This window comes from Neoarius graeffei, chromosome 21 (genome assembly GCF_027579695.1).
Source record: "Neoarius graeffei isolate fNeoGra1 chromosome 21, fNeoGra1.pri, whole genome shotgun sequence".
In the NCBI taxonomy this organism is placed as follows: Eukaryota; Metazoa; Chordata; class Actinopteri; order Siluriformes; family Ariidae; genus Neoarius; species Neoarius graeffei.
The window spans coordinates 12,457,949-12,484,040 of record NC_083589.1 but is presented as its reverse complement, the minus strand read 5'-3'; the positions used below and the strand labels follow the sequence as shown (position 1 = coordinate 12,484,040).

The 26,092-nt window shown below is 41.1% G+C and overlaps 1 protein-coding gene across 3 annotated transcripts in view; it reads right to left on the bottom strand.

Annotated features, from left to right (window-relative positions):
* Nucleotides 1–26,092, bottom strand: part of irf5 (interferon regulatory factor 5) — a 90,647-nt gene that overhangs the window by 27,220 nt on the left and 37,335 nt on the right. For all 3 annotated transcript variants that reach the window (XM_060903887.1, XM_060903886.1, XM_060903885.1), the window contains exons 2-8: nt 22,181–22,349; nt 20,910–21,032; nt 15,782–15,968; nt 15,600–15,625; nt 15,458–15,485; nt 11,307–11,618; nt 6,890–7,279 (exon numbers count right to left, since the gene is read on the bottom strand). In XM_060903887.1, coding sequence (XP_060759870.1) covers nt 6,890–7,279; nt 11,307–11,618; nt 15,458–15,485; nt 15,600–15,625; nt 15,782–15,968; nt 20,910–21,032; nt 22,181–22,231 — 1,117 coding nt within the window. In that variant the 5' untranslated portion in view covers nt 22,232–22,349. The remainder of the gene's footprint in view (nt 1–6,889; nt 7,280–11,306; nt 11,619–15,457; nt 15,486–15,599; nt 15,626–15,781; nt 15,969–20,909; nt 21,033–22,180; nt 22,350–26,092) is intronic.

Sequence of the window (26,092 nt, the reverse complement as noted above, 5' to 3'; positions counted from 1 at the left end):
AGTTCACAAATTCATCAACTGATTTGGACCAGAGCAAACAAACTAAGTGTGAAAATGTCCTAAAAAAGCCTGCCCGGTTCTAGAACAAGATTCTTTGGACAGATGAAACCAAGATTAACTTGTACCAGAATGATGGCAAGAGAAGAGTATGGAGAAGGAAAGGAAGAGCTCATGATCCAAAACACATTGCATCTGTCAAACTTGGTGGATGTCAGCATATACGTTTGCCAATGGATCTGGGTCACTGGTGTTAATTGATGAAGTGGCTGCTGATAGAAGTAGCAGGATGAATTCTGAAGTGTATAGAGCTTTACTTTCTGCTCAGATTCAGTCAAATCCTTCAAAACTGATAGGACGACGCTTCATAATACCAACGTAGGGATGGACTGCCATGCTGTAGCCATAGTAATCTTCCCCCTTTCACTGTACAGCATTGAACACACCAATCCCTGTACTCTATGCCATGTTCCATCTCCGCCCACTCTTCTGACTCCCTGTAATGGTATTGGATACAGAGATGATACCGGATACCAAATACAGTGACGTCACGACTGTGCTTTAAACCCGAGGCGGAATCGAAATTCTCTTTCTCTGGCAGTGGGTTTCCACGCATGAAAGAGAGACATCGTTGCATCGGTGCTACAGAACAACAAAGAACGGGCTATTGATACTGGACCTTTAGCCAAAGTTCAATGTATTTGATCTTCACATAGTTGTAATAATAACTGAACCAGTTAGTTACTGCAGCCCACGCAGCATTTCAAATGCCCCTTTTCCACCAAAGCAGTTCCAGGGCTGGTTCGGGGCCAGTGCTTAGTTTGGGACCGGGTTTTCTGTTTCCACTGACAAAGAACTGGCTCTGGGGCCAGAAAAAACGGTTCCAGGCTAGCACCAACTCTCTGCTGGGCCAGAGGAAAGAACCGCTTACATCAGCGGGGGGGCGGAGTTGTTAAGACCAACATCAATAACAAGACCGCGAAAGATCGCCATTTTTAAGCGACGAGAAGCAGCAGCTGTACAAACGCGAAGTCATCCATTATTATTATTGTTGTTGTTGCTGCTGCTGCTGCTTCCGTGTTGTTTTTGCTTCGATATTCGCAGCAAGGTTTATGCAAATGTAGCGACGTAACTGATGTATACAACGACATAACTGACGTACAGTATACAGCAACATAACTGACGTGGCTTCCCTTAGCACCGCGAGCTATGGAAAAGCAAACTGGTTCTCAGCTAGCTCGCAAGTTGAACAAGTTGTGAACCAGCACTGGCCCCGAACCAGCCCTGGAACTGATTTGGTGGAAAAGGGGTAAAAGAGAAAAGGTGACTGGATCCCTTTTCCCCACGTCGACGAACTATAAACAAGATTCCTTCCAGATCATCAGACGACCGACGGGACCCCAAAGATCTTTAGCTGACGAGCTGTAAAAGTGAAAGGAACAGAATTGTTTTCTCCCTGGACCTGCGCTGTCTTCGGATAACAGATGGCACACTTTCAGTCAGCAAGCAAGAGCGATCTCAATTAAAGCTAGCATCTGGGCAGTTGTTAGTCTTAGCTGTGGCTAGTTAATGTGAAGAGTATTGTTTATTTGAATTCATTTATGGTTTAAATGTACGCATTTTGATTCACATGAAAGTCGGCCTTAGACTGTGTGTTGTTTGATTTACTTTGTTTACTATCTGTATTTAGTTAGATCGTGCATGCGCTCGCTCTCTCTTTTTAACTCCCTCCGTCACACTACACTCAACATTGGGATTTCAGGAGTAGCTAAGGGTTGAGTAGAAGTTGGGTTTAAAGCCTAGCCGAGACTAGTTTAAACTACAGATCCTTTGTCTCCCCTTTTTGCACTCTTTTTGTCGACCATTCCCCTCTAGGTGGGGCCTGGCACAAGGTTCATGCATTCCATACACACAAACGTGATTTGGGCAATTCCATGTAAATGTCAACCTCACCATGCAAAAATAAAGCAACATGTAATACATCAAAACCACTCCCAGAGATATCACCTAGGCCTGTATTTTACAGATGTGAATAAGTTGAACCAATTTGCAACCAACCTAATGTGTCACTGTCAGTCTTTCTTTCTTATAATGTAAAACCCAAGCTAAAATCAACTTTGATCATGTACAATTCTATATTATTGCCACAAGCCACAGAAATGTATGCTAAAATCCACAAAACAGCAAAACAATAGCCATCCTAAATATTATTTAAGAACTTTGATAGTTTTAGCTGATATTTAGAGAGTTTTTCAAAGGGTTATGGTGGTTAAATTGTTGATTTTCTAAACATATGCCATGTCTATTTCAGACGCGTCACATCCATAACAGAATTTCGTCACATCCATAACGCTGACTTTTCCTTCCGAAACTCTGCATGAAATACAAAATATTTTAAACAAAGATTTTTTAATATTCACCTTGGACCCCTCTATCAAATGGATATCTCCATTTCGACATTAGGTTTACAATTTCACAGAGTTTGATAAAAATGTACAGTCACCCAAGAAAAGTGATACTTTTTCTGTCACATCCATAACGCATCTTTTATTGGCATTTTCTGGCATGCCCTAGATGTACTATGGGAATTGTTCTATCACTTCTCCAGTATGGTACAGCCTTAAAATATGTAACACCTGTTTAAATACTGGGAGACAATAAAACATGCACTGGGTCATTTGTTGCCATTTTGAGTTCAAGTGTCGCGTCCATAACGCTGGAATTGCTCATTTCCCATCACATTTTAACATCCACTGGCCCCTACACTGTCATATAGCTTATTACTTCTGATCCCCATTAGTGCCTTAGTCATCATCATATACACTACGGATTCTTATTTGTATACATTGTATCACCATTTATATTGAATCATTCATTGGCTGCTATTGTTGCTATATCTGACCAGTATTAGTTTGATAATTCATGTCAGCTATTTCAATAAATGGTATCTTTGGAATAAACTGTGTCCTGTTTATTGCTACAGCATCCACTGAGTGCCAACCTCTGCCAAACAAGTATTCTAATTACCTTCGCCCATTTGGTTGTTCTATGAATGTTCTAGATCTAGAGTAAACATATTACATTAGAGCTACAATACTCAAACTTTGGCAACATCAAGTTATTCCATTGATTTTAATAGTTTAGCTATAAACTATTAGACACTTGAATTAATGACTCATGAATTTATGAGACTGATCCCTTTTTACATGAGACTGATTTGATAAGCCTATTACAGATAACGACACAAAACATACCGTGAAAGCAACTCAAGGGCTTCTTAAAGGAACAGTCCACCATACTTCCATAATGAAATATGTGACCCCTCACCGGATCCAGGGACACATGTCGGCCGAAACGAATCCGAGATAATCGCAAAAGAAGCATTTTTTTCGAAATTTGTCTCATCTCATTATCTCTAGCCGCTTTATCCTTCTACAGGGTCGCAGGCAAGCTGGACCCTATCCCAGCTGACTACGGGCGAAAGGCGGGGTACACCCTGGACAAGTCGCCAGGTCATCACAGGGCTGACACATAGACACAGACAACCATTCACACTCACATTCACACCTACGGCCAATTTAGAGTCACCAGTTAACCTAACCTGCATGTCTTTGGACTGTGGGGGAAACCGGAGCACCCGGAGGAAACCCACGCGGACACGGGGAGAACATGCAAACTCCACACAGAAAGGCCCTCGCCGGCCCCGGGGCTCGAACCCAGGACCTTCTTGCTGTGAGGCGACAGCGCTAATTCGAAATTTGTGATTTTTGTTTTTTTCCATCATGTGCAAGTTGAGATCTTGAAGAATGCAATCAGTATTTCAGATAATAGGTTGTTTTGTTGGAAAAGCATACATTTTTTGTTGCAAATTGTCTCGTTTTTGTCAGGACTGTAGCCTGCTGGGGGGTGTGGGTAAATTACCATATGGGCCAGTCACATGATGATTTAAGTCTTTTGTTGTTTTTTTTTCGTGAAATCAGCTGTATGATCCGAGTTGAGCGCATGGCTACTTAACTGCATACAGGCGTGTGATTTCACTATGGAATGAGTTACTAAACAGAGCGCAGAGGAGCCCCGCGAAGCAAACAGACGCACGGTATTTACATCGGAGATAACCATTTCTAGCAAAAAAAAAAAACGCAACCTCGTTTTCCAGATTGAATGGAATACTTGAATGATCGGATGATACACGGACCGTTCTAGGACTACATTCCATCGGAGGCATTGGTGTGTGCAAGGCGCCGTTTCCCTTTCTGATGGGGTAAGTTTATTAATCTAAGGCTGTGTGGTTATTTTTGCATGTAACGGAGAGTGTTGTGGTTTGGTTAAGCCTAGGTCACAACCGGACAAACGATTTTTTGGCCGTGTGATTTTTGGCGTTTCCCAAATCGCTGTTTTTTTTTGTTGTTCATGGAGAAAGACGCGTGTTGGCCGTAAGTTTGTCTTGCAACCTGAAAAAAACATAAGCACCCGTAGAGTTTGTTTGACATGACAAAGAACCTCTGCGGCCAGTCTGCGGCTCGAAAATCAGCACATCACACGCGCGCTCTCGTGCTTTTCACACGCGCGCTCTCGTGCGTTTCATGCGCGCGCTCCGTGTGTTTCTTGCGTTTTTTGCATGTAGACCGGCCGTAGGAGCGCGTACTGTACGGCCGGTTGTGACCGAGGCTTTACATGAAACTAGTGTTGTGTTAGTTGTGTCATCATCGTGCTATCTTTCTTTCTTACAGTGTGAGTAATTTTTCAACCACAAAACGTTAAAGTATACTTTAGGACTTATTTTTGTACTTCATAATTGTGTTGGGCATACTTTGCATGGAAGGAAAACTGACGTGGTGATTTGTTTACATGAAAGTAGTATCGTGCTAGCTAGTAGGGGGTAGGGCTTTCCTTAATGTCATGCAAATGAGCACCATTATGTGCCCGCCCTGCACCCAGAGTAGCTGAGATGGAAAACTTTGAGGGCGATTTTCTCCCTTTTCTGTTTTAAGAAGAATACACTTTCAAAAGGCCACACATTCTTCAAATATTGTCAGATCTCCACATGGAAGGCATCATTGGAAAGCTTATAAACTGTACTTTCTGAATCTGTCAATAACTCAAAATGCCCCCGGGCCGACATGTGTCCCTGGATTCTGTGATCTGCCACATATGTTCTTTTCTGAATTGAGACGAGCTGATCCGTACCTCTCCGAGCTTTGCGTGACCTCCCAGTCAGTCAGACGTGCTGTTACTCCTGTTAGCAATGTAGCTAGGCTCAGTATGGCCAACGGTATTTTTTGGGGCTGTAGTTAGATGCGACCAAACTCTTCCACATTTTTCCTGTTTACATAGGTTTATATGACCAGTGACATGAAACAAAGTTCAGTTACACAAATTGACACGTGGCGATTTTCTATGCTATGGAAAGTCCGCACTATAATGACAGACGTACTAACACCTTCTGCGCGCTTCGACAGCGCATTGATACCTGCACTCAGGAGTGACGGTATCAATGCGCTGTCAAAGCGCGCAGAAGGTGTTAGTACGTCTGTCATTATAGTGCGGACTTTCCATAGCATAGAAAATCGCCACGTTTCAATTTGTGTAACTGAACTTTGTTTCATGTCACTGGTCATATAAACCTATGTAAACAGGAAAAACGTGGAAGAGTTTGGTCGCATCTAACTACAGCCCCAAAAAATACCGTTGGCCATACTGAGCCTAGCTACATTGCTAACAGGAGTAAACAGGAGTAACAGCGTGTCTGACTGACTGGGAGGTCGCGCAAAGCTCGGAGAGGTACGGATCAGCTCGTCTCAATTCAGAAAAGAACATATTTCATTATGGAAGTACGGTGGACTGTTCCTTTAAGATAATGGAATGGTGTAATTACCAAACTGTTAAAATGTCATACTTTTGTTAAATCCTTTGAATTGAAGCTGAAATTTGACAGGTGAAATCGTATCTTGATGGCTTCATTTCAAATCCATTGTGGTGGTGTACAGAGGCAAAAGTACGAAAATTGCATCACTGTCCAAATACCTATGGTCCCAATTGTATTAGTGAAATGAATAAAATCATCAATTAGGATGCATTTTATATATCTTAATTTCATACAAAAAAAAAAAAAAAAAGTGTTTTGTTTCTATGTGACCCTTTTGGATTTCCATAGGTGCGGAGCTGCCTGCTGTACAGAGCCATCCACCTCCGTGTCAGTGATGCACTGAATCTCTCCAAGCCTTTCAAGTATCACATTTAATAAAACAATCTTCATTCTGACAATCTGCTGAGTCAGACATGGGCAAACGTACCCACAGACTCACCAAGAAAATCTTTAACCATTTATTGCGTTAATTCTGCTGTTATAAATAGGTCCAATAAGTGGCGCTGTGATGCTAAGCCTAGTCTTTCACATTAACCTGACAGACTGGTGCTATTCAGAAAGTAAGACTCTGAATATCGCATCTTTTTGAAGAATGGACTCAAATACTTTTTCATTCATACGAGATCAAATGCAGTATGTTTAATATACCAGGAGCCTTTCTTCTTTCAAAGATAATAATATTAATAATTTTGCAATGAAAACACAACAAACATCCCATCTTCCACCACATTTAGTACTTTTACCTTATTTCTGTGTAACTGTTAATACCGTAATTATCACAAATCCCACTAGCCAGTGTTGCCCTGAAAAGGAAAAAAGTTCCCTTTTGTGTCCGCTTCTGATTTTCTACATTTTACAGTGTATATTTCCAAGACTTCATATTGACCCATATTTCAGGCTACTGAGTTTTCTTAAGAGATTATTAATGCTGCTATAGGATAATGCTCATAGTAAAGCTTTCAGATTTCCTCACTCCACATCAATATATTGTCACTCTAATCCGGACAAATCAAAAGCTCTGCTTACCCTGCAGGAAGTTATTGAGACTGAAAACATTGATCTTGCGTTCCCGTTCCATTGGGTTAGGCTGACCCTCCTCAGGTACTCCCGGGCCAGACCAGAACACTTTGCACTGGCACAAACGCACAGCGTATATGTCCTGGCCTTGGAGCTCCAGGATGAGGCCACGGTCCATCACATCGAGCAGATGCTCAGTGTAAAAGCGCTGCTTCTCATTTTGGATCTGAGCAGTTCCAGGGAACAGCACCTGGTGCAGTGTGATGGGCCCAAATAGCTCCACTTGCTCCGGTGTTGGTGCCAAATTACCAGAATAAAGCCGGCAGCCCTGAGGATTACTCACGGTCATAGAGCCCACGGTATGTCCACGATACTGGAACTTAATGTCCAGGTCGGTTACTAAAAAAGAGAGGGAAGAAAATGTGTATAATGAAAAGCATTAAATCAGCAGTAAACAATAAGTCTCATTACATATACTAGTGCATCTCAAAAAATTTGAATATTGTGAAAAAGTTAAATATTTTCCATCAGTTATTTAAGAAAGTGAAAATGTTATTATATTATAGACTCATTACACAAACTAAAATGTTTCAAGCATTTTTCTATTTTAATTTTAATCAGTATGGCATACAGTACAAAAACAAAAAAAAAAAACCATCTCAAAATATTAGAATATTTCATTTCGAGTTTGAGTAAAACAGTATGAACACCGTGCATCTCTCGGTCTAGTTCAGTACACACAACCACAATCATGAGGAAGACTGCTGACTTGACTGTTGTCCAGAAGATGATCACTGATGCCCTCCACAAGGAGGGTAAGCCACAAAAGGTCATTGCTGAAAAGGGTGGCTGGAAAAGGTGCACAAGCAACAGGGATGGCCGCAGTCTTGAGAGGATTGTCAAGAAAAGTTTATTCAAGAACTTGGGAGAGCTTCACAAGGAGTGGACTGAGGCTGGTGTCAGTGTATCAAGACCCATCACGAACAGACATCTTCAAGAAAGGGGATACATCTTTCGTATTCCTAATATCAAGCTACTCCTGAGCCAGAGACAATGTCAGAAGTGTCTTATCTGGGCTAAGGAGAGAAAGAAATGGACTGTTGCTCAGTGGTCCAAAGTCCTCTTTTCAGATGAAAGTACATTTTGCATTTAATTTGGAAATCACGGTTCTGGAGTCTGGAGGAGGAGTGGAGAGGCACAGAATCCAAGGTGTTTGAAGCCGAGTGTGAAGTTTCCACAGTCTGTGATGATTTGGGGTGCCATGTCATCTGCTGGTGTTGGTCCACTGTATTTTATCAAGTCCAAAGTCAACACAGCCATCTACCAGGAGACTTTAGAGCACTTCATGCTTCCATCTGCTGACGAGCTTTTTGGAGATGCTGATTTCCTTTTCCGGCAGGACTTAGCACCTACCCACAGTGCCAAAACTACTACCAAATGGTTTGCTGACCATGATATTACTGTGTTTGATTGGCCAGCCAACTTGCCTGACCTGAACCCCATAGAGAATCTATGGGGTATTGTCAAGAGGAAGATGAGAAACACCCGACCCAAAAATACAGATGCGCTGAAGGCCACTATCAAAGCAACCTGGGCTTCAATAACACCTCAGCAGTGCCACAGACTGATCACGTCCATGCCACACCGCACTGATGCAGTAATTCATGGTAAAGGAGCCCCAACCAAGTACTGAGTGTATAAATGAATATACTTTTCAGAAGTTGGACATTTCTGTATTGTAAATCCTTTTTTTGATTGATCTTAGGGAGTATTCTAATAATTTGAGATATTGGATTTCTGATTTTCATGAGCTATAAGCCATAATCATCAAAATTAAAACAAAAGGTTTTAAATATTTCACTTTACATTTAATGAATATAGAATATATGAAAGTTTACCTTTTTGAATTAAATTATGAAAAAAAGGAACTTTTTCATGGTATTCTAATTTTTTGAGATGCACTAGTACAGCGTTCCAATTTCAAAGCAAGGAATGCTTAAAGTGGTTATGAAAACATGAATTACTAGCAAATATTTTATTTCCATCTACTATTTGAATTTAGAACAATGCTTAAATCTGTGGCTGAGAGGACAAAACTCTTCTCTCTCACAAGTACCAATTTGATTGCCGCTAATTTGCATTGTGAACTTTATGCAATGCTAATTTATGGCATTCAAGTCTATAAACAGATAAATGTTGCCAACAAGGTGTGCCAAGAATATTACATCCTCACAGCACCAAAATGTGTGAATACCCCGCTCACACACCCACTACATTTTAACAGGTAACACTAACCGATATCTTAGCACTATAAGCAAATTACTTGCTAACGACTAGATCGAAATCACATTTCAAAATACATTTTTTTTTCTCGGTTCGAGCTTCTGCTTTTGACTGAAAGCTATAAATATTCTTCCTGGCAAAAACATAATGAAGCTATTATTTGAGACACTACAGAGTGAATAAGTACAAACTCGTTCAGCCTAAAGTCATGTGATTAAGCCTAAATCTATTCTACTTTCCGGGGGGTCTTTTGGTGGTGGTTTAATCAAAGTCGCATCAAAATTTGAATAGCTTATTATTCAATAAATCAATTTTATAACCAAGACTGAAGGTCATGTTACCTGCAGGTAACTACTTACAAATGTAACAAATCTTACAGACGTGAGAAGGACCTTCGTAACTCCGCTGCACTGGACCTCAGAAGGAAGTATGGATTCCTGCATTACATAGCTACAGTTCTAACATTTAATTGCAGGGTGTGTCCTCAGGATCATTGGGGTTCCAAAGTTTTTAATAAAATCTTAAACCAAATAATAAAATTCCAGACAGTTTTTGTAGCGTTCCAGGGAGCATTATCCTACTGAAAAGGCCACTGCCATTAGGGAATACCATTGCCATGAAGGGGTGAACTTGGTCTGTAATGTTTAGGTAGGTGCCAAGTGTCCAAGTAACATCCACATGAACACCAGGACCCAAGGTTTCCCAGCAGAACATTGCCCAGAGCATCACACTGCCTCCACTGGCTTGCTTTCTTCACATAGTGCATCCAGGTGCCACCTCTTCCCCAAGTAAGTGACACATGCATCCGGACATCCACATGATGTAAAAGAAAGCGCAATTCATCAGACCAGGCCACCTTCTTCTATTGCTCTATGGTCCAATTCTGATGCTCACGTGCCCATTGTAGGTGCTTTTGGTAGTGGACAGGGGCAGAATGGACACACTGCATTCTGACACCTTTCTGTTGTATCCATCATTAACTTTTTCAGCAGTTTGTGCTACAGTAGTTCTTCTGAGACTTCTGGATTGGACCATATGGGCTCACCTTCGTGCCCCATGTGAATCAATCAATGAGCCTTCGACACCCATGACCCTGTCGCCAGTTCACTGGTTGTCCTTCCTTGGACCACTTTTGGTCGGTACTAACCACTGGATACCAGGAACACCCCACAAGATGTCCCATTTTGGAGATACTCAGACCCAGTCATCTAGCCATCACATTTTGGCCCTTGTCAAAGTCACTCAGATCCTTATGCTTGCCCATTTTTCCTGCTTCCAACACATCAACTTCAAGAATTGACCATTTTCTTGTTGCCTAATATATCCCACCCCTTGGCAGGTGCCACTGCAAAGAGCTAATTTTATTCACTTCACCCAGTCAGTGGTTTTAATGTTGATTAGTGTATATTACAAAAGAATATGAACTACATCAAGTGTTATTAATATCAGTTGTCATCCTTCTTTTCTTCCATTAAAATGTTCTGACTCCAGTTGACCATTTAAATATTTTAAATGAAGAAGTCTAAATATTTTGGTTTTGGAAACCTTTCCCCAGAAGAGCAGTTATTTGAACAGCAAAAGTGGAATAAATCTGGAATGGGATATTCAACAAGCACATATGGGTGTGATGGTCAGGGGTCCGCAAACATTTGGCCATGCTCTCGCATACATATTTATAGAATAGATAAGGCAGATCTTAGCCTTTAATACTGTTGCAAACCTAAGTCTGGTAACAGCAAACAATGTTCGATTAAGTCTATGGGCAAACCTATACTGCTGATTGGGTCTTTGGATCAATGGTTTTTCCACATGGTAGGTATTAAATTCTGCCACCAGATGAGGACATTGCCATTTCTATTTTGACTTTGGAGATTCAAAACCCCAAACTTTCCAACATTACCCAGGTCCAGACCTTGGTGTCCTCATAGCCAGTTATGTTTATCAGGTAAAACAATAAACATTCAAGAGCGTTAAACTAAAAATCAGCTGAATTTGATGCAGATGTATGGTTAGATACATAAATAATTAGACAGACACCCTAAAATTAGAGTTTGAAATTACAGAATATTAGACTGAGTACATCCTTTAAGTCTGTCTTTTTGCAAAAAGTAAAAATATAAAGAAAGAAAGAGGCCATGCTTACAGGGCAGCATATGAGGACTGCTCAGCAGGTCAGAGATGCATGGCTGTACTTGGCTCTCTACTTCAGGCCTCACCTCTGGCATAGGACTGACCATGGTGTCTGTTATGTCAGTGTTGGGAACAGCAGATGGTGCTATGACCCTGGTGCCCAGACCACATCCATTTGGAATAACGTCCCTGAGTAGGTACTCCTCCTGTTTCACAGTAGGAGCTATATGGCTGTGACCAGGAAAAAACGTGGTAGGCGGAGGGAATGTATCAGCTGGGTTGGTTGGGAATGCTGGGTAGCTCGGAGGCTCAGTCATACAAGGGTCTGTCATAGAAAACAATCAATTAATTAAATTCCAAAAAAAAAAATTTTGATTACATTACATACGTCTGAGTTTATACTCTTCTTTATAAAATTTCTTAATGTAGTTCTGCATTTACTCGTTTAATTTAACAAGTTATGTCAACAATATCAGCAATTTAGTTGTCCTAGCCACTCTATATCAAATGCAGCATACTGATGCCTCCCCATCAAATAAACAACTTTAACTAGCATTTTTTCCAGCCAGCTGGGTTCCAGATTTCTTCCCCTCTATTGCCATCGATGTACAAATGCCTATGAAGCAACCACTACAAGTGTCAAGCATTTATAGTCAATATTAATGTTAAAGATATACAACAAGAAAACTAAGAGGGCAGGGGCAATCAACATATTAACTATGGATATATGTAGCCTCCATTTAACATTTATAGTTATGGGGGAAAGAAAGTACACCCTCGTTCAATTCTACACTCACTAAGCTCTTTATTAGGAACACTACAGGAATACTGAGTAGGTCTCCCTTTGCTCTCAAAACAGCCTCAGTTCTTCACAGCATGGATTCCCCAAGATGGTGGAAACGTTCCTTTGAGATTCTGCTCCATTGTGACTTGATTGTATCACGCAATTCCTGCGGAAGTACTTTCATGCTGCGGGTCTCCTGTTCTACCACATCCCAAAGGCGTTCTACTGGATTCAGGTCTGGTGACTGAAGGCCGCTGAAGAACACCGAACCCATCGTCATGTTCATGAAACCAGTTTGAGATGACGTTTGCTTTGTGACATGGTATATTATTATGCTGGAAGGAGCCATTAGAAGATGGCAAATTGTGACCATAAAGGGATGAACATGATCAACAATACTCAAAATATGCTGTGGCATTCAAGTCACCATGGAGGTGGTGTAATGGCCACACACCATTACACTACCCCACCAACCTGGACCCAAGGCAGGCTGGGTTCATGCGGTTGGTGCTACATGTAAATTCTGACCCGTGTCCCTCAAAAGAAACCAAGATTGATCAGATCAGGCTACGTTTTTCCAGTCTTCAGCTGTCCAGTTTTGGTGAGTCTGTCCTTACTGCAGACTCAGCTTTCTGTTCTTGGCTGACAGATGATGAACTCAACGTGATCATCTGCTGTTGTAACTCATACACCTCAAGGATCAATGGGTCATGCATTCCAAGATACTTTTTTGCTCATCATAATGTACAGAGTCATTAACCAAACCAGTCTGGCCATTCTCCTCCAACCTCTCAAATCAACAAAACATTTCCATCCACTGAACTGCTGTTCACAGGATGTTTTTCCTTCATGGCACCTTTGAGTAAACAGATCACTTTTGTGTCCTATTCTAAATGGTTGATGTGAACATTACCCAAAACGCTGGACTTGTCTCTGCATGATTTTCTGCATTGCTGCCACATGGTTGAACGATTAGATAATTGCTGTACAGGTGAGCCATAAAAAAAAAAAGGTCTTTAGGTGCATGTTTTTGTTTATCAGGGCCTAAATAACAAGTGAATAACCTCGGGTGACAAAAAAAATGCAATATGTAGTCATCTTTTCTCAAAAAGTAAACCCACATTCAAAAACTGGGCGGGAAACAAAAAAGTACACCCTTTCAACTTTCATATTAAGAGAGTAATTAGCAGCCAGGGGCATTTCTAAATCTTGGCAAGAAGAAAGGACATCAGGCATGACCTCAGAGAAGCAACTGTTGCTGCTCATCAGGCTAGGAAAGGTTATAAGGCCATCTCCAAACAATCAGAGATTCATGATTCTACAGTGAGAGACACTCACAATCAGAAAAAAGACCAAACAAGTACAGCATTCATGGAAGGGCAGCTAGGAAAAAGCCTCTTTTCTCCAAAAAGAATACAGAGCATGACTTGGGTTTGCAAAACTGCATCTGAACAAAAAACAAAAGCTATACAACAGTTTTTTTTTTTCATACCACACACACACACACACACACACACACGCACAAAAGGGGGGGGACGAAACTTTACTTTGGGTATAATGCCACCTAGAAAATAACTACAAAGCTAATCTGGCGAGGTGTCATGGGAATCTGGAACAATATCCTTTGGACTGAAGAAATCAAGGTGAAGATGTTTGGTCATCACACACAGCACCATGTTTGGCAAAATCCAAAACCCAGCATATCACCACAAGCACCCCATACCCATTGTGTCGGAGGGGTGATTTGGGTTTGTTTGAAAGCAAGAGGACCTGGGAACCTTGCAGTCACTTAGGCCAAGTTTACATTAGACCGTATCTGTCTCGTTTTCTTCGAGGATGCACTGTCCGTTTACATTAAACCGCCTGGAAACGCCGGGAAACGGGAATCCGCCAGCGTCCACGTATTCAATCTAGATCGTATCTGGTCCGGTGCTGTGTAAACATTGAGATACGCGGATACACTGTGCTGAGCTCTAGCTGGCGTCGTCATTGGACGACGTCACTGTGACGTCCACCTTCCTGATTCGCTGGTGTTGGTCATGTGACGCGACTGCTGAAAAACGGCGCGGACTTCCGCCTTGTATCACCTTTCATTAAAGAGTATAAAAGTATGAAAATACTGCAAATACTGATGCAAATACTGCCCATTGTGCAGTTATGATTGTCTTTAGGCTTGCCATCCTTCTACTTGCAAGTGGTAAGTGACGCGCATACCCGATATGCACTGAGAGCGCACACACAGCGGCTCAGTCCCGAATTACTGCTCGTGCACTTCACTCGTGCACTCTGTGAGCTGCGCAGGGCCGGAGTGCGCACCCTCCAGAGGGCACTCGCTGTTCAGGGCGGAGTGATTTGGAGCGCAGGATGCCTGCGGAGCCGAGCGTATCCGTGTACTGGCGTTGCTGTGTGCAGGCGAATCGTGTATTGGTGTTGCTGTGTGCATGTTAATAGTTTTAAAAACGTTAATCTGATGATCCACTGATACGGTCTAATGTAAACCCCACCTTAGACAACAATGAACTCCACTTTATATATCAGAATATTCTAGAGACAAATGTGAGGCCATCTGTCCAGCAGTATAATATTGGGCTGAAACTGGGTCATGCAACAGGACAGTGATCCCAAACACACCAGCAAAATCAACACCCGACTGACTGAAGAAGCAATAATTTAAATAAATAAACAAACAAACAAACAAACAAAGTGTTGGAATGGCCAAGTCAAAGTCCAGACCTCAACCCCCAGTGAGATGCTGTGGTGGGATCTTAAGAGAGTTGTGCATAAACGAATACTTTCGATGAACTGAAGCAACGTTCTAACGAAGAGCGGGACTAAATTTCTCTGAAATGATGCGAGCGTGATAAACTCCTCCAGAAAACAAACAGTCACTTCAAGTTTGTGTTGTTAAAGGTGGTTCCACATGTTACTGAACTGTAGGGTGTACTTATTTTCCCCCCCACCTGGTTTCTGAATGTTGGTTTACTCCCCCCACCCAACAATGACATGTTGAAATCTGGGTTTTATTTATTTATTAAAATTGTTGTCACCTGAGATTATTTGTTCGTATATAGAAGTTGGTGAGGATCACAACTGTTATTTAGGCCTTGATAAATAAAAACACAGAACTGAAGGAAGGTGTACTTTCCCCCCATGACCAGACATTTATAATTGACCTTTAGTGATATTTAACATTTAAACGGATTTATATTATTTGTAATGTGTGATGGTTTTTAAAACTTACTTATTTTACATGTAAACGTATCAAAATGGTCTCAAGTGTTCAAAAAATAAAATAAAATCTCCGATAGAATAGAGGATTAAATGTTTTACACTTAGTGCCCCATGTACAATCATGTACACAAACAGAAAAAGGGACTTACTGATGGAGAGGTGTGCAAAATTTGTTAGCTGAAAAAAAAAAAAACAGACATTGAAACTGCAAGAGTAATCCTGACTGTGTGTGTAGAGCAAAAACAAATTTCAATCTTGTGGGCAATCCTTCAGTCTATCTGCAATGCTCACCTCTTCCTCGTCATCCTCAACCTCATCTAAAAGAGCAGAAAACACTGAATTATTCACCCAGGGAAAAAAAAGTAAACAAAAAAAAAGATAAAAATCACTGACAGTAGCGCTAAAGCAATAAAAGATCAAATTCCACCATTTCCATGAGGTACACTGGTGAACTTTTCACAACTTGTTCTTACCTCCATTTCCTGGCAGATCGCACACCTCATATATCTTGTATGGTTGCATTGGTGTCTCCTTGGTACCATCATACTTCAGCATAAACTCACGGCTTTTGTTGAGCGCGCAGCGCAGGTTGGCCTTCCACTTGGCTGGATCAGGCTCATCAACACCCTCCTGGTACTTCCCTGTCTCCAGCGCCCAGGCCTTTTTAAAAAAAAAATAATAATAATATAAATAAATAAATAAATTTTAAAAAAGTCAGGAGCCTTGGGAGGATTGTTAAATAATAATAATGGGCGGCACGGTGGTGTAGTGGTTAGCGCTGTCGCCTCACAGCAAGAAGGTCCGGGTTTGAGCCCCGTGGCCGGGGAGGGCCTTTCTGTGTGGAGTTTGCATGTTCTCCCCGTGTCCGCATGGGTTTCCTCCGGGTGCTCCGGTTTCCCCCACAGTCCAAAGACATGCAGGTTAGGTTAACTGGTGACTCTAAATTGAGCGTAGGTGTGAATGTGAGTGTGAATGGTTGTCTGTGTCTATGTGTCAGCCCTGTGATGACCTGGCGACTTGTCCAGGGTGTACCCCGCCTTTCGCCCGTAGTCAGCTGGGATAGGCTCCAGCTTGCCTGCGACCCTGTAGAACAGGATAAAGCGGCTAGAGATGAGATAATAATAATAAATATCCTGCATATAATTTTTTTTTCATAAAAAGTCAATTAATTCAGGGTCTGAGTAACAAACAGTTAAACAGTGAACTCTGGGGAAACTCAACTGATCAGAAAACCGTCTGTACCGTTTCCTCCCCCCCCCAAGCTCGGCGGTGTGAGAACAGTTAGACTGTTACCATGTTTATAAAGTAAACAGTGTAACTGGGGAAAATACCATAAAGCATACTATGCAAAGGTTTTAAAATGATTTTGTGGTTTTGGGGTCGTCTTCTTGACCAATTTCTTCATGCAGCACAAGGTGCTGAGGGAACTGAAACTTGAACCACTTTCACTTCTGCAAATCTGTTCCTGAGAAATGTGGAAACCCCCCTCAAAGAAAACTAGAACGTAAAGGTAATAGTAGCAGAATATAAAAGGTAATGTGTAACTGATTACAAAAATATTATTCAGATTGAGCAGATGTGCTTGAAATAAATACTAACTAAGACTGCCAGCTTCAGGCTTGGTGTGTGCAATGGGAGACCAAAAGCTGCATGAGGTTTTCACTTGGTTTCATTTTAAAGAAGAAAACGTTGTGGAGCTCATGATAGGGTTGCCATGCTTCAAACTTCCCACCCTAACTACATCATAAAGAAAAGGGCGGAGGGGGGGGACGACCACAAAACATTGTGAAACTTTGGAAAATGCTGGGGCATTTTCATAAATAAAAACTTTGCTGATTATTCTTTGTCTGTTCATGAGAAACAAAGTTAACAGTGGTTCATTATTCTGATCTGTAAAATCTATCTACAATGCACGTACATAAAATATCTGGCAATCCTGCTAATGAAACATGGCTTAACTTCATTAATGTTCTGTGAATCACCATGCACTATTAACTCTCCATCAGTGGGTTGCTTCAGTAGCCTGACTTGAACTAGACCTTACTGAATAAAACACGTTTTTATTTATAAAGCTGCTCCTCCACACAGGCCATGAAGACTGTGCACTGAGCAGCACATTTCTGCTGGGGTCTTCAGAAATCATTTAATTCATTAAAAAAAAAAAAAAAACGTGTTTAGTGCACGTTTGTTTTTAAATGTTTTCTCGCCATTTAAAAAAAAAAAAAAAAAAAAACACAACCCACATCCTGCGTTCACAGAAGACTCTGATAACATGTCCAGTGAACTTTTCTGAACTTTCTGGTGTGTAACAAAAATAAATAATGATGAAAATATTTACTATTGATAAAACAGTAAATAATATTTGGGAAACAGTATGAAGACTGGCGTTTTAAAACAGTTAGCTTGTTTCTTCACTCATATGAGACAGAAGATTGTAAACTTGCCAGAAAGTTCCACAGAACATCTGGTTCAGGAGATGAACGCGTTTGTACAATAAGAAAATAAAAACTACCCAACTATCTAACTAACTAGGTATAAATTTGTGAATCTAACTAGGTATAATTTGTGAATAATGACATCTTACTAGCATCCCTGCTTTGTGCACCGTTTTAACAAAAGTGATAGGGCTTACATTAAAAAAAATAAAATAAAGCCCTCCACAATTATTGACGCCCCTTGTAAAGTTCAGTAAAAAGGGTTGGGGAGGGAACCCACAACATCCTTTGGTGAAGTTGCTTAATTTTCTGAAATGAACGAGAAAAATCCAACCTTTAATTAAAATAAAATTTATTCAGAGAAAAAACAAATCCCTCATCTAGAAATAATTATTTTCAATTAAAAAAAAAAAAAAAAAAAAAAAAAAAACATACGACTATTATTGGCACCCCTGCATTTAATACTTTGTACACCCCCCTTTGGCAGTAAAAACAACACTGAGTCTCTCCTATGACATAAGGTTGGAGATACAGAGCAGGGCATTCCTCTTTTCCTTGAGACCATTCCTCTTTACACAATCTCTCCAGATCATCCAGGGTCCTCTGCCCTCTCCTCTTCAGCTCAGCCCACAGATTTTCACTGGGGTTCAAGTCAGGGGACTGAGATGGCCATGGCAGAAGCCTGAGTCTTTGATTTCTCTCTATTAAAAGGTCAGATTTCTCTCATTTTTTCAGTGAGAGATGAAGCTACTTTACCAAAAGATGGATCTCCCCCCAATCTTTACAAGGGGTGCCAATAATTATGGAGGGCACTGTATCTGATACAGGCTATGCCCCCTTCTGGTTTAAAAATCGCTGAATATGAAAACGATACAGCATACAATATAATATAAATAGATATAACGGAATAGTGTTGAACCCCAAACAGGCACAGTCACTGCATTCTTTTACAGGATGCAGAATTATACTTCTGAACTTCAATTTAAAAAAATTAAAATATCACAGCATGAGGATTCAAAATGATGTCAGGGACACTACTGAACACTTTCGCTCACCTCTGCCCCTCCCTCAGCAACCAACAACCCTGCCACAGTCAAAGTCACCCAGGTTAAATTTTTTTTTCCCTCACTTCTGATGTTTGATGTGACCGAGGTCAGGCACTGATGCCGTCTGAGGAGGAAAACCCACAAATGGGTGTGATGGTTAGGTGTCCACAAACTTTTGGCTATGTAGTATATACAGTCCCTCTGAAAGTATTGGAACGGCAAGGTCAAATCTTGTTTCTGCTAAACGCTGAAGACATTTGTGTTTCAGAATAAAAGATGAATGAAATGAGAGATCAGAATTTCAGCTTTCATTTCCTTTTGATCTCAAGCCTAACTGACTTCAGTGTATAGCACAAACAAGAATTGGCCTTGACGTTCCAGTACTTACAGAGGGGACCATATATTGTATAAAGCTCCATCAGAAATTATAATCTTACATTTATCATAACTGCTTTATTATGGTGTTCGACATGGGCAAAACAGGAGGCGGAGGGGCAGAGCAGTGCAGCAGGGAATAATGTGCCTGATCATGCTGCCATCTAAGAAAGACAACCATCAAAATGTGCAAAGTAGAAATTGTGTCATAATTGTTACGATTTTCTGTTAGAGCAATAACAACCACCACCACAAGGACTATGACTGTATGAAGTACAACACTGGAATAGGCCAAAACCAGGACTCACTCACACACTGCAGCTACAGCAGTAGCTATAACCAGCTATGAACAAACATCAGCAAAGGTGACCGGCAGCAAAGGAAATGGTGCTTATAAAACCACACTGCCCTGTACTGATAGATTTAAAAATAGCTTGAGTTTATTGCATACAGTGTCTGGTTCCTGATTAGTCGGTTCAGTGCAATAGTGGAGTTACACAACGCATCAGAATGCAATCAATATACTGTATGAATACAATTCAATTCAAATTAAATTCCGATTGTGAATTACAGTACCAGTGAAAAGTTTAGACACACCTAATTCCGTGTTTTTCCTTTATTTTTATTAATTAAAAGTCACTTCCTGTCTTAAAGTAATGATGGATGTCGTTTCTCTTTACTTAGTTGTTCGGTTCTTGACATAATATGGATTACTACAGTTGTGGAATAGGGCCATTTACTGTATTTTTATTATTTACTATTTGATCTCAAAGGCATTAAGAAAGAAAGAAACTTGTCCACTAATTAACTTTTGACGAGGCACAGCTGTTAATTGAAAATCATTCCAAGTGACGACCTCATGAAGCTGGTTAATAGAATGACTGTGTAAAGTGCCAAGGTAAACGCAAATGCAGGACACTTTGAAGAATCTAAAATATCAAGCATTGTTTTAACACTTTTCTGTTTACCACACAATTCCATACATGTTCCAGATGTTTTGATGCCTTCAGTTTTGTTCTGCAATGGAGAGAATAGTCACAATACAGAAACACCTATGAATGAGTTGGGGTGTACAAACTTTTGACTGGTACTGTATTTTTGGTAACCCTGATTAGTTAAAGTTGTGGGTAGCTCCGATCTGGAAACAAAAATCAAAAGCTCGAAAATAATTTGTCTGGAGGCCCATAAGACAGCTTTATTTTTATTTAGAATAATCAACATTAAATCAGGCGGCACGGTGGTGTAGTGGTTAGCGCTGTCGCCTCACAGCAAGAAGGTCCTGGGTTCGAGCCCCGGGGCCGGCGAGGGCCTTTCTGTGTGGAGTTTGCATGTTCTCCCGTGTCCGCGTGGGTTTCCTCCGGGTGCTCCGGTTTCCCCCATAGTCCAAAGACATGCAGGTTAGGTTAACTGGTGACTCTAAATTGACCGTAGGTGTGAGTGTGAATGGTTGTCTGTGTCTATGTGTCAGCCCTGTGATGACCTGGCGACTTGTCCAGGGTGTACCCCGCCTTTCGCCTGTAGTCAGCTGGGATAGGCTCCAGCTTGCCTGCGACCCTGTAGAAGGATAAAGCGGCTAGAGATAATGAGATGAGACATTAAATCATATATGGAGCTTAGAAATTAAATGCACAGAATAACTCCAGGTCTAAGACCTTCGATCAGAGATGTATCCGATCTGGAGGAAACGTTGACAATTTGGTTTTTATTCATCATGTAACGAATTATTTGTACCAATGAAGACTTGCCTTGAATATAGTGTTTTCCTCCTCTGGGGTTGGGAGATGGCGTGTGGCGTGTCTCCACGGTATCTGAAATAAGCGACACTCCTTATTGAGCCAGCTGAGGCCAGGGTATTTCCCACTGTTCACCTGGGGAAAGGAAACATAGCCATGTTTATAGACTCCTGTTTATAATGCTAGAATGCACATGACAGTGTTTACACGTTTGCCTGTTTCAATAAACCCATCAGCTCCTTAATGAGTAAACGTTTCAGAGAGAGCGGCTGTTCACACAGGACTGGATTCAGAGGCAATTTAAGTGTATGTAATAAGGATTAACACTGAAACTAGACACATCTGTATTTCGACCTCAAATGTAACTGCAGACGAGTGATATTTAAAAGCTGTGTGATTGTAGGACATGCCGAGTGAACTGAGTAAAACAGAGCCGTGCGAGTCTGACCTTGAACTTAGTTTATTAATTAATCATTAGTACTGTTCCTTTCAAGGCCCTGAAAGGCTCTCACTCTTATTTGGAAGACATCAGTACAGTTAGAGATGCTGCTCATCTTAAGGACTAAATTCTGATGCTTGAAATTAAGAACTTCACTTCAAATGCGTCATGAATGTAACAAACGCAGGTAAGTGCATCAAATAAAAAAAACAATTATTGATTTGGCAAGCCAAAATAGGGAATTAAGTGCGATAAAACAGAATACACCCACACAAATTACAATTTCATGACTTCTCATGGTCAATTAACTTGTGCACATGATTAATTGTTGGCTTGCCATATAAAATAAATAAATAAACGCGCTGAATCAAGTGCCATTTTGTAAGTTGGGTGGAAGCCAAACTGTAAAATTAAACCAAATTTGTCATGATTAATGAGATTACAATTGGTAATAATCATGCAGCAAAATATCAGCAATACACACACACACGAGACTCATTTGTATTTAACTAAATTAATTTCAAATGTCTGCAATCATCTCCTTGAGGTATCTTTTAGTCTTTTTATTGTGAAAGTGTCTTGTTTTTATGTTACAACATATTACATTTGACAGCAGTGTCACTTTATCCATAATTTCTTTTTGGGTTTAAAGACAGATCAACTTGTGAACCACATGCAGGGATTTTACATAATCGGACTTATTTTGCCAACTCTGATGGTCGTTAATGAAGTTTCGTTCTCAAAATGATGGTTTCCTCAAAACTAGACCCGTTTTGCTTCCAATCATCTAAAATCAATTTATGTGAAAATAATGCATTCAGTTAGGAATAATACTGATGCTCACCTGAGCCAGCAGCCACGGCTTCAAACGGATTCTCCTTGGATGGACACTCATGGCATTTAAGGTTTGAACAGCGCAAATGATCGTTCTCTGAACAACTTCTGAAAGGATTGGAGATGTGCCAGTGAAATAGGCAAATGTTTATGCCAGTACACCGTGATTTGTGGGAAACCTGAAACAATTGTGAAACAAAAGCCAAGTGTTAAGATTTGAGAAACCATAAACAAACTGGATCTTAAATCAATAAATGCAAGGAGATCTTTGTCCCCAACCCTTAGCAAAAGTCCAGAAGCCACCGGAACCAGCGAGCAGCATTTGTTCAAAGCAAAACATTAAGCTACTGCTGAGACATTGCTTCATTTCTTGTTTTCGGCAGCCCTCACAATTTGCAAATGAACTCCAATTTGTCCAGGTTTCCTCTGTTAGTGGTGCCGGAGCACTCAAAAGACGTATATGCATAATGCTGAGCAAGTAGCCGAGACTGTTAAACCTCTGGGCCAAATTTCATAAGTGTATGAAGTCTATACCAAGCACATCAAGTATCATGTATAACAATAAGACGATGGCCTTCCAGTCAGTCAGTGCAATCTTAAGACTGAAGTTTGAGCTCCACTGGAAACTACATTTTTCCTGGTAAGCAGTTGGGGGTTAGGCACCCTGCTCAAAGGCACTTCAACCCAAGGCCGCCCCATGTTAACCTAACCGCATTTCTCTGAACTGTGGGGGAAACCAGAGCACCCAGAGGGAACCCACGCAGACACAGGAAAAACATGCAAACTCCACACAGAAAGGCCCCTGTCGGCCGCTGGGCTCGAACCCAGAACCTTCTTACTGTGAGGCCACAGTGCCGCCCTTGAGCCCTGCTCAAGGTTCAATTCCCAGCCCTTGAGCTCTGCTCAGTTGTATAAATGTCAGTGTCATTCTGGAGAAAGGCACCTGTCAAACGCCATAAACGTAAATGCAAGATGGACCTGCACCTGGATTTGTGCTTTCATGGCAAACGGGCGTTCATCTTCCCTGACTTTGCACCGAAGTGAAAAGACCATTGAGGATTGTTCTGTGTTAAATATAGTCTTCCTTTTCCCCACACAATTTAGATCACATTTAATGAGGTGTAGAACATTCGACAGCCCTGAAGCAGCCATGACCTTCATTCCAGACAGCATTCAGTTACCACAGTCCTCTAATGACAATACAGGGCCAAGTGTTCTAAAATGGATTGTCAGCGGTTTTACTTTAAACAGTGCAGGTCTTTTCATTGTGTGTTGAACATTTTTCTATATTATAAATGAGACTGAAATCAGCTGTCGTAGCTGCTCTGGTTTAGATGACATGTGATGCAAGCCTCTGTTTAGCAGGGGAAAGGGTAACAGGGTTATTATTAGGTTTGGTCGACTTTGTGTGACTTTGTGATTTGGAGGTTCTTTTGCACGTGTAAATGGAGTGTGGTGGCAGTAGAATTTTCAGGCGCACACAATCCCAATCATGCATTTTATGAGAGTCTTGGGGGCTCTTAAGTGGCGCAATACTTAACACATGACTGTTTAAGAAATTAAAAGCTACTCTCTGCATCAGTTAGGTTTAAAATAATTGTGTAGAAATCATATTTCGGCGTTTTATTGAAGCATGCCACTTGGGATGCAATCAAGGCAATGCAGAGACAGATCACAGCAGGCCTGCCCTGACTTCCAACAGAGCTAAAGTAATATCAAACTGCAGCTCTCGGGGGGAGGGGGGGGGGATGTGAAGAGAGGTTAAAAGTGGGAGGGTCGAGGAAAGTGCAAAGCTCTTGATCCCTGTGCACCTACACATGGTCCTCTGGCAACTGAACCTCATCTACCAGAGAGAGAAAGAGTTGAGTGATAAGTTCCAGAGCTGCCAATTCTACAATCTTATCCATCTTCTTGGGGTTGGACCTTAGAGGAGTCAAGGACCCTCTGCACAAATGCCTGATCCACTTACTCAAACATCAGCTCCAGGAACTACCAACAAAACCCTTCCCAGGTCCAGTCAACCCACTCCAGCACTGCTCTTCACACCGCCAGGTAGTCCTAGTTCTTGGGTGACCGACTGTGGCCTACCAGTTGGGCATATCAGTCAACACTACCCAAACGCAAAAGACTCCTCCTTGGGTCAGCTGGTTACCAAGGTTGTACCTTCAAACATGTCCAACGTACAATTGTAAACGTGAGAAAAATGTGGATCAATACATTGATTTAAAGGCAAAAATTGAATTGAGGCAACAATCATAAATTGATTACTACTGATTATAAACTATCAAAAAAAGAAGTTGCGAGGGGGGGGGGATTTATACTTTGCCTCTGTACACCATCACAATGAATTTAAAATGAAGCCATCAAGATGTGATTGAAGTGTAGATTTTTCAGCTTTAATTCAAGGGGTAGAACAATAATACTGTATTAACCGTTTAGGAATTACAGCCATTTATTTTTACACAGTCCCACCATTAAAAGGTAATTGGACAAACTATCACATCATTTTTAACACCTGGATGGAAATCCTTTGCAGTGAATGACTGTCTGAAGCCTGGAGCCCATGGACATTACCATATGCCGAGTTTCCTCCTTTGAGATCATTTTCCAGGCATTTACTGTGTCTCTTCAGTTGCTGTTTGTTTGTAGGTCTTTCTGTTTTCAGTTTAGTCTTCAGTAAGCGAAAAGCAGCTCAATTGGGTCGAATGACTCGGCCATTAAAGAACATTGTTTCTTTGCCTTAAGAAGCTCTTAGGTTGCTTTCGCAGCATGTTTCATTATCTATCTGCATCATGAAGCACCGTCCTATCGGTTTTACAGGATTTGACTGAATCTGAGCAGATACTAAAGCTCTATACACTTCAGAATTCATCCTGCTCTTCTATCAGCAGCCACTTCATCAATAAACACCAGTGACCCAGTTCCATTGGCAGACGTACACGCCCACCATGTTTGAAAGATGATGTATGTTTTGGATCATCAGTCCTTCCTTTCCTTCTCCATACTCATCATTTTGGTACAAGTTAAATTTGTTCATCTTGGCTAGAGTTCGTGAAGAGGTTTGTCTTCATCAAGGACACAACTTCATGAGGAAGCCATGGTCTAATGGTTCGAGAAGCAGCTTTGGGACCAAAAGGTCACCGGTTTGATTCCCTGGACCAGCAAGAATGGCTGAAATGCCCTTCAGCAAGGCACCTAACCCCCAACTGCTCCCCAGGCTGCTCTGGATAAGCGTGTCTGGTAAATGCCTGTAATGTAGTGTCCAATTATTTTTGAGCCTGAGAAAATAGAGGGACTGTAAAAAATGGCTATAATTCCTAAACTGTTAACACATTTGTTAAACTCTTGAATTAAAGCTGAAAGTCTACACTTCAATCACATCTTGATGGCTTCATTTCAAATTCATTGAGATGGTGTACAGAGTTAAAATTACAAAAATTGTGTCACTGTCTAAATGGCCCCCAACTTTATTTGATAAGTGACCAGTGATTTAGCCAAATCGGGCGAGTCTGTCGTATCCAATCCATTTATTCTTGCACACACACAATTATAGTGGCGCTTGAAAGTTTGTGAACCCTTTAGAATTTTCTATATTTCTGCATAAATATGACCTAAAACTTCATCAGATTTTCACACAAGTCCTAAAAGTAGATAAAAAGAACCCAGTTAAACAACTGAGACAAAAATATTATACTTGGTCATTTATTTATTGAGGAAAATGACCCAATATTACATATCTGTGAGTGGCAAAAGGATGTGAACCTTTGCTTTCAGTATCTGGCGTGACCCCCTTGTGCAGCAATAACTGCAACTAAACATTTCCGGTAACTGTTGATCAGTCCTGCACACCGGCTTGGAGGAATTTTAGCCCATTCCTCCGTACAGAACAGCTTCAACTCTGGGATGTTGGTGGGTTTCCTCA